This window comes from Sinocyclocheilus anshuiensis, unplaced genomic scaffold, assembly GCF_001515605.1.
Source record: "Sinocyclocheilus anshuiensis isolate Anshui unplaced genomic scaffold, SAMN03320099.WGS_v1.1 scaffold1433, whole genome shotgun sequence".
NCBI lineage: Eukaryota > Metazoa > Chordata > Actinopteri > Cypriniformes > Cyprinidae > Sinocyclocheilus > Sinocyclocheilus anshuiensis.
The window spans coordinates 405,126-417,003 of record NW_015549681.1 but is presented as its reverse complement, the minus strand read 5'-3'; the positions used below and the strand labels follow the sequence as shown (position 1 = coordinate 417,003).

At 35.2% G+C, this 11,878-nt stretch overlaps 1 protein-coding gene across 1 annotated transcript in view; it reads left to right on the top strand.

Annotated features, from left to right (window-relative positions):
• The first annotated feature begins 2,358 nt into the window (after positions 1-2,358).
• The window catches only part of LOC107660387 (neurocan core protein-like), a 72,915-nt gene continuing 63,395 nt past the window's right edge, over positions 2,359-11,878 (top strand). Inside the window, exons 1-2 of the mRNA XM_016449668.1 lie at positions 2,359-2,607; positions 5,502-5,598. Of these exons, the coding sequence (XP_016305154.1) occupies positions 2,359-2,607; positions 5,502-5,598 (346 nt within the window). The remainder of the gene's footprint in view (positions 2,608-5,501; positions 5,599-11,878) is intronic.

Sequence of the window (11,878 nt, the reverse complement as noted above, 5' to 3'; positions counted from 1 at the left end):
AATTTGGTATAGGATTTACTTTGAAACAATTTTCACTCAGAAATTGCTGGTAAATTTCACAAATAATTACAAAAAAGGGCAAGTAACACATTGAATCAAATTTAATTTAATTGAAATTTTGAAGTAAAAATGTTAATTTTTTTTTTTGTGCTTAAATTACACTGTTGCTCAAAAGTTTGGAATAATTCAGATTTATTTAAATGTTTACAAAAGAAGTCTCTTCTGCTCACTAAGGCTGCATGTATTTAATAAAAAATACAGTAGAAACAGTGAAATATTATAACAATTTAAAATAACTGTTTTCTATGTGAATATAATTTAAAATGTAATTTATTTCTGTGATCAGAGCTGAATTTTCAGCATCATTACTCCAGTCTTCAGTGTCACATGATCTTCAGAAATCATTCTAATATGCTGATTTGCTGCTCGAGAAACATTTCTGATTATTATCAATGTTAAAAACAGTTGTGCTGCTCAATATTTTTGTGGAAACTGTGATACATTTTATTTTTCAGGATTCACAGATGAATAGAAAGCTCAAAAGAACAGCATTTATTTGAAATAGAAATATTTTGTAACATTATAAATGTCACTTTTGATCAATTTAATGCGTTCTTGCTGAATAAAAGTATGAATTATTTAAAAAGAAAATCACTGACCCCAAACTTTTGAACAGTATTGTATAAGCTGCTTTAAAAAGAGCTCTTTATAATATTTAATACAGGGCCAGTGATTTTGGCCTAGGAAAATTGAGTTTGCCTCTGTAGATGTTGATGGCATTTTGAGCTCCTGATGTTCGAGGCTGTTCGTTGTTTTAATGTCTCGTCCCTCTTTGAGTCTGAAGAGGCATTCGAGTGGAGCAAAATGCTTATTAATGCTCATTATCTCTCATTATCTTCTCTCAGATGTGCTGATGAGTTGCACGAGTCCATTAGAGTTACACAAAGAGGCAGAAAACCAAACTCTCTGACCCGTCCGTGAATCTGCTCACAGTGAGACTTCAGAGAGATTAAAGCACCCTAGTGAGCCGCCTTAATTCCTGCATACTGTCTGTAGAGGAGAGGAACCTCATGAAACGATCGACATAGGCTGCACACATATAGCATTAGTATGTTGCTAATACTGAGGATGCAATAATAATCTCAATTTTGAAAAATTGACACTTAAGACTGGTTTTGTGCTCCAGGGTCACATATGTATGAAAATACACTGCTTAGCAACATGCAATATTTGTGTTTATGGTGTATTTTTATGCATGTCACTTAGCAACATGCAATAATTGTGTTGACTAAGGATGCAGTAATCTAATATGCTTAAAAATACACTGTAAGCACAAATATTGGGTAAAATAATGCACTTTTAATTGAACCAGTTTTATTATTATTCATATACTATTATTGTAATTTGTATATTTTGTTTTCATTATAGTTTCAGTTTAAGGTTTATTATTTTTGTTATGTGCTTGTCATTTTTATTAGTTTTTGTGTAATGTATTTTTTGAACTTAATTTTAGTTTAAGTAATTTTAGAGCTTTAGTATTATTTATATACTATTAAAGTATTTATTAATGTTTTGAATTATTTAAATATTTTGATTTTCATTTTAGTTGTAATAATTTTATTATAGGCTTTTGACTTTTATTTATTTATTTAGTTTTGTAATTTTTTTAAATTAAGTTTACATTTTCCCATCTAATATTTATTTTATTTAATTTTATTTAATCTTTATTTAAATGATTATTTAAAAAAAATAATTTAAATTTTAATCAGGGTTATTATAGCTAACTAAAATTAAAATCATAAAAAAAAAACATTTTTGTTACTTAAAATAAAATAAAATAAAATGTAATTTAAAGTTATTTTATTTCAGCTCTTTGCCAGGGCAAAATTTCTTATTTTCATTTAGACTTGAAGTACTAAAATAACTAAAACTAAAATAAAAATTTTATAGACATGTTTGTTATAAAACTAATAAAAATGACAAAAACACAGGGAAATTACTAAAACTTCAATTGAAATGAAAATGAAAATGTAAAATGTAAAAATAAACTATAATAGTATCTCAATGATACTAAAAAAACACTAGATTTTAGTTTACATTTATAGCGCTGGATTGAACTATTTTATTGACACTTTTCAGTATTGAATGAAATATAAGAAGGGTCTTAATTGTGAATCAGCAAACAGGTAGAAAATAAATAAATACATAAATAGATAGATAGATACATAAATGAAAAACATCTAATTAAATGCATTTTGTACGGGCAATAGTTTGAGTAAAAATGTTTTAGGGTTTATATAGAGTTTTTGTTAGTTTCATTTGGTTTGAAATGTAGATTTCAGCCCACAGTTTCTCTTCATGACTTTCTGTGTTTTAAACCTGCTGGTTTCCCAGAAGCTGGAGTCCTCACATCCACTCATTCCCTCGGACAAACCGGCACTGAGCGCAGACTCACACAAACCAGTCAAACACCGACGGCATGAAGCAGCAGCGACACAGAGCGAGCGATCCAGCGGCTGCCAATTACTGCAGCCGCAGCGTCCAGCATCAGTGTCAGCCGCGTCTCGCTTTGATGAAGTCACACGGGGAGCGAGCCGCTGGCGCTGCGTTTGAGCACCGGGTGTTTGGCCTGGAAAACACAGACGCTGATTTAATCAGAAAATGCCAAGTGGAATTAAGAGCCGCTGAATTCATCACAGACGTTAGACATGCAAAGCACCTTTGGGCTTTATATTGGCTTGACAATGAGAGTTTAACTAGTCTGAGCACACAGATTGGCTGGTGGATTGTGGTGAAGCAGTCTTTATTCATGACGGCTTTGAGAAACTGTCAGTCGTGTCCGACCCCAAACTAACTCAGTGCCATCAGCTTTAACTCAAAGATGGGGATAGCTAATCATAACTCTTGAAGTTTGGTAGACTGTGTAGTTTAAGAACCATCCACGACTAATCATAGTTTGTTTATCTGAGATGCATGATTCCACAATTATAGACTAGTGTGGAAAAAAGTCAAATAATCGTGTAGCAGTTTCAGTGCACAAATGAGACTGTGCCAGAATCATTCACTGATTCATTTGTTGTGTAATAAGTCAAAAATAAGTCAAAAACTGCTTATCACTTTATTTTGCTTAAGTTACATTAGCGTTCAAAGGTTTGGGAAAAAAATGTTGCGGCTAATCTTTAAAAAACCTTATTTAGCCCATGTTTCTAAAAGAAGTCTCTTCTGCTTGCCAAGGCTGCACTTATTTGGTCAATAATACAGTAAAAACAGTGAAATATTATTACAATTTAAAATAAGTGTTTTCTATGTGAATATATTGTAAAATGTAAGTTGCTCAAAATGCATCCTTGATAAAAAAAAAATAATAATAAATCAATAAAAATCTTACTGACCCAAACTTTTGAGCGTTAGGTGTATAGAAATTAGAGTTTTACTAGTTGTATTTAATGTAAATGTGTGATTTCAATGTTTAAGATGTCATGCCAGATAAATATTAATTATTATATTAAATGATTGTGTTGAAACCTTTTCCCAGATTCACATTTTTCACTTTTTTTTACTAAATTATTTTTTTATAGCTTTGAGTAAAACAAGCATTAATAGAGTTTGTGTTTTAAAACAAAATTCTATTTCAGTCTTTCTACTTCAAAATTGCTTGTTTAATTCAATGTGTTACTTGTCGATTCTTTGTAATTATTTGAAATTTTCTACAATTTCTGAATGAAAATTGTTTTCATTTTTTCATTTTTTTAAATGCTATGTATTTATCATTTCATCAAGACTATGTTTTAGATCAAGAAGGCAGAATATTAATGCTAAAAGTAAGTCACAGTCATTATTTTATTGTTATACTGTTTTCCCCGTGTGCTATTCAGAAAAAAAAATCTATATTTAAAATATCACATTATATTGATTTCATTCACTCTGATTCATTTTTAATCTTCCTTCCCCTTATTCTGCTTAAAATGCAGATGAAGACACCTCAAAAACAAAACAAAAAAAGCTCAGTGTTTATACTCTCATAATGTGACTCAACTGACATTTCAGACAAACATCACAGTTTATCTCAGTCTGTCTGACAAATAACTTGTTTTGCAAGCTGTCAATCAGACATCTTTATCATTTTCTTGTTGTTTTATTGCTTAGATATTGTGCTTTCATAGCTTTCATATAGAATCTTTCACTTAAAATCTCATAGCAGAAATAAAAAGAGAAACAAATGAGTCACTAGTTGTCATCCAGTAAGAGTTTAGAGCTATAAAGTGAATGCAGAGAGCAGCTCAGATCATTTGATGAGAAATGTTTGGGTATATATTGAGACTCACTGTTTGCATTTTCTTCCAAATCCTCCCATAGTGCACTGTAGTGTGCATGCGATCAGATATCAGACTTGTTTTCACACACACACACACACACTAGTGCTGGAGAGGCTGTTAACTAAGTAACAGGGCTACTAACATTTGTCAGTGTGGCAGTAGCTTATCTGTGAAAAATGCAGCTTCTCCAGCAACAAGCTGCTTTACTGAAGAGGCTGTGTAGCTTTTGATGTCACGTTGTGTTGCACAGACTGAGCTGATCAGTAATCAAACACAATCTCCTCTATATTGGTCTGATTTATTTTACTAAAGCGCCTCATTCAGATGATTCATTACAAGTAATCAGTATTGGTTTATTTGAGCCATAGTTCAGAAGTATTTCCAGAAGTCCTTGTGCCTCATTTTGTTGTGAAATAAGTATTTAGTTAAAGGCTTTTTGTTTAAGTTGTACTACTGTTCAAAAATGTGGATTTGTAATGTTTATGAAAGAGTCTCTTCTGCTCACCAAGGCTGCATTTGTTTGATGACAAATACAGTAAAAACAGTAATATTGTGAAATATTATCACAATTTAAAACAGCTGTTTTCTATGTGAATATCTGTTAAACTGTAATTTATTTCTGTGATGCGCAGCTGAATTTTCAGCATTATTACTCTAGTCTTCAGTGTCACATGATCTTCAGAAATCAGTCTAATATGCTGATTTGCTGCTCAAGAAACATTTCTGGTTATTATCAAACAGTTGTGCTGCCCAATATTTTTGTGGAAACTGTGATGCATTTTTTCAGGATTCACAGATGAATAGAAAGTTTAAAAGAACAGCATTTATTTGAAATAGAAATCTTCTGTAACATTATAAATGTCTTTATTGTCACTTTTGTCACAATTATTTGATTTTTAAAAAAAGTTTTATTGGTTGTATTTAGTGTAAATGTGTTACCTCATTGTTTTCGTGCCAGAAAAACATTACTCTATTTTTATAAGTAATAAGTATTATGTATTATAAATAAGTATTATACAAATTGGTATTTATTAAATTTTAAAGACATTGCTTCCTTAAATACTTTTGCATCTTGTTTTGACCAAAAACTGTCTATTTAGTCCAGAAATCCATTAGTTCTTCTTCGCTTGTTGTTTGCAGGCGGGCTGATAAGAATAGCTGTGTGCTTGTTGTTTTACTGTGCAGTATGCATTAAACAGCCGTGGGCTACGAGACGACTTTGATACGTCCCATAAACACACAGTCCTGCTCGCGTTTGCTTATCATAAATGCTGCAGTTCCAGTAACGTGGTTTGTTAAAGTCCCACTCTTGAATTGGCCTCAGCTGTGTCTAATTACCGCTCTAAATAGCACAGCTAACTGATGCGAGTTAAATCACCTCTGACAAAAACGCTGCTGAATCCTTCAGGAATTGAAATGCTAAACGCCTGGAGCATCAGTGAATTTGCGTTTACAGTAGAGAGAATAGCTGCTCGCTCGCCCAGAAACTCATCTGACATTTCAATGCTGGAGCCGAGCTGGTACACAACCTTCCCATGCCTGTAAATGAGTATTCCGTCCCTTTTATTTCCGTCTTTCTCTCTCTTTCTCTCTCTCTGGCTGTCTCTGGTGCTGTTTAGCTCTTAAATGCTGGCGTTTCTCCTCCTCTCTCCATGTTTCCCTGTGGAGGTGCTGTTGGCAGAGTGTTTATGAGCTGTAAGCCGAGTGTCGTGATGCTGGTGCCAGTCGAGAGAGATTAGGGAGCGAGTCCTCGCAGCATGCATAATGGATAGAGGGCTTGAAATCACTCCACACGTCCTGCTGACTGACACCAGGTTCACACCCTCCTGATCTCTCAGCCTCTCATGAACTTGCCGAGGCCTCCTTATGCTCATGCTCATTATGTGACGTTAACTTCATTGCTCCATGAAGTTAATTGAGCCAGACAGCTTTTCTTAGCTGATTCATTTCTTATGTGTTTTGGGTGGTTGCTAGGGTGTTGCTAAATGGGTACTGGGGGTACTAGGTGGTCGCTAGGGTGTTGCTAGGTGGTTATTGTGTTTTGAGTGGTCGTTAGGATGTTGCTAAGCAGTTACTAGGGGATCTTGGGGGTTACTAGGCTATTGCTAAGTGGTTATGGTGTTCTGGATGGTCGCTAAAGTGTTGCTAAACAGGTACTAAGGAATTCTGGGGGTTACTAGGGCATTGCTATGTGGTTATGGTGTACTGGGTGGTCGTTAGGGTGTTGTTAAATGGGTACTAGGGAAATCTGGGGGTTACTAGGGTATTGCTATGTGGTTATGGTGTACTGGGTGGTCGTTAGGGTTTTGTTAAATGGGTACTAGGGAAATCTGGGGGTTTCTAGGGTATTGCTATGTGGTTATGGTGTACTGGGTGGTCATTAGGGTGTCGTTAAATGGGTACTAGGGAAATCTGGGGGTTACTAGGGTATTGCTATGTGGTTATGGTGTACTGGATGGTCACTAAGGTGTTGCTAAATGGGTATTAGGGAATTCTGGGGGTTACTAGGGTATTGCTAGGTGGTTATGGTGTACTGGGTGGTCGTTAGGGTTTTGTTAAATGGGTACTAGGGAAATCTGGGGGTTTCTAGGGTATTGCTATGTGGTTATGGTGTACTGGGTGGTCGTTAGGGTTTTGTTAAATGGGTACTAGGGAAATCTGGGGGTTACTAGGGTATTGCTATGTGGTTATGGAGTACTGGATGGTCACTAAGGTGTTGCTAAACGGATACTAGGGAATTCTGGGGGTTACTAGGGTATTGCTTTGTGGTTATGGTGTTCTGAATGGTCACTAAGGTGTTGCTAAACGGGTACTAGGGAATTCTGGGGTTACTACGGTATTGCTATGTGGTTATGGTGTTTTGGGTGGTCGTTAGGGTGTTGCTAAACAGTTACAAGGGTGTTCTGGGAGTTACTAAGGTGTTGCTAGATTGTTGTTAGGGGGTTCTAGGTGGTCTCTAGGGGACTGCTAGGTGGTTATTGTATTCTGGGTGGCCACTAGGGTGTTGCTAAGCTGTTACTAGGGGATTCTGGGGGTTACTAGGGTATTGCTAGGTGGTTATGGTGTTCTGGGTGATCGCTAGGGTGTTGCTAAGCAGTTACAAGGGGGTCCTGGGGGTTACTAGGGTATTGCTAGTTGGTCATGGTGTTCTGTGTGGTCGCTAGGGTGTTCATAAGCAGTTACTAGGAGGTTCTGGGGGTTACTAAGGGGTTACCCCAATTGTAAGTCTCTTTGGATAAAAGCGTCGGCAAAATGACTAAATGTAAATGTAAATGTACTAAGGTATTGATAAGTTGTTGGGGGTTCTAGGTGGTCTCTAGGGTGTTGATTAGCAGTTACTAGGGGTTCTGGGTGGTCATTAGGGTGTTGCTAAATGGGTACTAGGGGGTTCTAGGTGGTCGCTAGCAGGGTTTGGGTGGTTATTAGAGTATTGCTAGGTGGTTATGGTGTTCTGGGAAGTTGCTAGATAGTTACTAATCGGTTACTAGGGGGTTCTAGCTACTAGGGTGTTGCTAAGTAACTAGGGGGTTCTGATTGGTTACTAAGGCTTTGCTAGGTGGTTGCTGGGTGTTCTGGGTTGTTGCTAGGGTGTTGCTAAGTGGTTGTTAGGGCGCTCTAGGTGGTCTCTAGGGTGGTCATGGTTACCAGTGCATTGCTGGGTGGTTTTTAGGGTGTAGCTAAGCAGTTACTAGGGTTTTTGTGTGGTCCCTAGGGTGGTGCTAGCAGTTACTAGGGGGTTCTGGGTCGTTAGGACATTGCCGTGTGGTTGATAAGGTGTTATAGTTGGTTGTTAAGGGGATGATAGGAACATGAAAACTGGTTATTTGAGTTGTCATTAGAGTGTTTCTAGGTTGTTATGGGTGGTCGCTAGGGTGTTGCTAAGTGATTGATACCATGTTCTGTGTTGGTACCAGGCTGTAGCTGATTTGTGCTGCTGTGTGGGCAAGTGTTAATGTGTGCTTCATTACACTTAAAAGAATGGAATATAGAGAGCAATTTTCCAGAAGCCAGACATTTCCTGTCTGAGCAGGATTAGAGACAGCATGAAGGATACTGAAAGACAGACCACCCACAGAGAGAGAGACGTACAGCGAGGGGAAGTTCAGTGAAACTGTGGGAGAGAGGGCTGATTACTATTCTGAGAGTGTTGTTGTTGGTGTATCTGACGGGTGGCTAGTGTTGGATTACAAAAAAAAAACCTTCCTTACCAGCGTCCTGCCACTGTATTAATATTCATATTCTCCTTCATCTCCTTTATAAAGGACACACATTCCGCCTAATAAACCTCTGTAATTTTCCATCTGCACACTGCGTTTCTTTTGTGTACTTCTTTTCAGTATTAGTGCAGGAAAGCTCAGGGTGTGTTTGATTGTCAGGTCAGTAATAGGGCCCTATGAAATCATTTTTATTTATTTTTTTCCAAATTCCGTTTTTTCCATTTTAATTTTTCTGGACTCTGTGTTTTTTTTTTGACTCAGTTTTAATAGTTAAATTAAATTGTATTAATCAAAAAGCATGTTTAATTAATTGAAATCATGAAACTTATACAATTTAACAGCAATTTATTACAAATTTAATAAAAATAAAAATTGTAGGGCCCTATGAAATACATTTTATTTTTTTCTCAAACTCGTTTTATTTTGACCAAATTCTGTTTTCTGTTTTAATTTTTCTGGATTCAATTTTAATAGTTTAATAAAATTGTAGTAATCAAAAGCATGTCTAAATAATTGAATTCATAAAACAAATTAATTTAATATAATTTTCTTTTTCATTTTTATCAAATGAAGGCATAAAACATTAATTTAGTTTCTCTTTTAATCAAATGAATGTTAAACAAACCCTTTCATTTTATTGGCATACAAAGTGTTGCACAAAAGTTTTATTGTTAAAATTAAAACATGGAAGAAAATTTGTGTGATTATTTCTGATCTATTATTATTATTATTATTATTATTATTAATAGTAGTATTTCATTAAGACGTAGGTTCTACTGTACAATAGTAATATATTTCTGTCACAGTTTCTTCAAGTTAAACCAAACTTTTATTTTGGCTGGATGTTTCTGTGTATATATGATATGACGATAGTTTTTTTCCATTAAAACGGTAAAATGCTTCAGTATGTATGTAGTAAACAAAACCACGTCTCTGCGCCATTCATTCACACAGAGACATGCAGAACATGCAGGATTCATATTTAAATAGTCTTTTTGTGGTTTAATATTCAGACATTAGTCCGTATCATGCTTTGAAGGATGATGGGAAATCACTCCCTCCTGCCAGGACGATTTATGCCCCCTGTACACTCAGACATGCCCTCTTTAGAGCGGACGTCGAGATATACGACAGGCACAAAGCTGCTGTTCACTAAGAGGCTACTAGTTAAATATAAAAACTGCTAACTGAAGACTTTCTTTCTTCTGTGAAAAAAAAAAAAACATTTTGAAGAAAAAACAACCCCATTGATTTTTGTTGAACAAAAAATACTTTTTTAAAATCTTGGTAACACTTTACACTAGGGTCAGATTAATTAAACATTTGTTAATGCATTACACTATTTTATTTAAAGATAGTAAAACACATGCATAGCAATGAATTTATATGTATTTAACAATATTTACTAAATTAGAAATAATTTGAAAATAAATAAATATAAAAAAATGTGAACTTGATAAAAAAAAAAAAATCTGTAAAATAAGCAGATTTATTTAGATGGCAATTTTTTTTACCATTTATTTTTTTTATATCTATCCATTGATCTAATATATAATAATAATTGTTATCCATTCAATTATAAATGCATTTTTATTAGTCTTTTTTTAGCTTTAATTTATATTTATTTCCGTTTTAGTTTTAGAAAGTTCTGGGACCAGATATTCTTAAGGAAGAAGATAAGAAATTTCTTACAATTAATTCGTAATAAGTTCGTAAGAATGATCTTCAGTACAGTTCTTGAAAAAATTGTAAGAAGTTAGAACATTTATCGTTTATCTCATTGTATGATTTGCTGATCAACTCAACGAAAAACACCTCAAAGTTTCAAAAGTCAAGTCATGCATAATCATGAGCGATCATTGGTGTCACTTCAGAAAACTTGTGCACATCACTAATAAGAGTAATATGCATAGCTAGTGTTGTGTTGTAATGCTTAATATTTGAACAACTCCAAAAAATTAATTAAACATCTTACCTTTGAGGATTTAAGACACAGGTTGGAGGTTGTTCTAACTTTAAGAGTTTATTCAATTTCTTCTTAAGTTTTGTCTTATGAACAATCTTTAAAAAGCAGATAAGAACATTCTTAAAGGGATAGTTCACAGAAAAATTAAAATTGTCCTTATTTAATCACCCTCAAGTTGTTCTGAACCTGTAGGAGTTTCTCCTGTTGAAGAATGTTGGTAACCAAACAGTTGCTGGTCCCTATTGACCTCCATAGTATGGAAAAAAAAAATACTGTGAAAGTCAATGGGGACCAAAAACCGTTTGGTTACCAAAATATATTTTGTGTCCAACAGGAGACAAGTTGGACAGAGGTTTGGAATAACTTGAGGGTAATTAAATGATGACAACATTTTCAGTTTTAAGCGAACCGTCCCTTTAAGAAAGTTTTTGGGAAAACAAAATATCTGTAACGGGGCTGACGAGACGTGAGACGTGTGGATCCATTGTTATATATGAGTGAGGTGATTAGAAACAGCTGTGTGCAATGAGTGCAATCAGTGCAGTGTGCAAATCGTGCAAAGAATGATGGGATATGTAGTCCGGGGTGCTATGCAACAGTTTGTGTTGTGCGAGAGTCAATGTAATGGAAAGGGTGACCTCTGGTGGTGAATAAACGGAAGTCCATGGACCGAATTCGTGACAATATTCTTGTTTTTTCTTAAGTAAGAAAATCGCAGTTAAGAAGAATTTTATTCTTAAGAATGGCTCCTGCATCTGGCTCCTGGTTTGTTCAGATCATCACACAATAGTGACCACAGAAGTTCATGCATGACATTATACATTGCTGTTTTTATAGCAAAATAATAGTTTTGTTAATCGCTGCTTTTTACTGCTGTATTTTTATTGTATTTTTATGAGCTGTATCTATCAGAATATCAGAGAGATTTGGAGTTGGTCCTGGAAAGCGTCCACAACTCTCAGCGTCGTGGCACAGGCATACGGCACTCATATTCTCCTCAGAAAATGTACAAATCTAGTTTCCAAGTAGCCGAGACTGTTGAGGAACAGAGGATTGATTATACACACACACACACACACACGCGCGCACACACACACACACACACACTCATACTTGCATTTGTGGTTTAGGGGACTCTCCATAGGCGTAATGGTTTTTATACTGTACAAACTGTACAGTATAAAACACCAACCCTACACCTAAACCTACCCCTCACAGAAAACTACTGCCAATTTTTGAATGTCAAAAAACACCGTTTTGTATGTTTTTTAAGCCTTTTGTTTTACGGGGACACAGGAAGTGTGTTTACGTTGTAGTACCCATGTCATTATACACATTTGTGTCCTCATAAACCATATATACCAGTACACACACACACA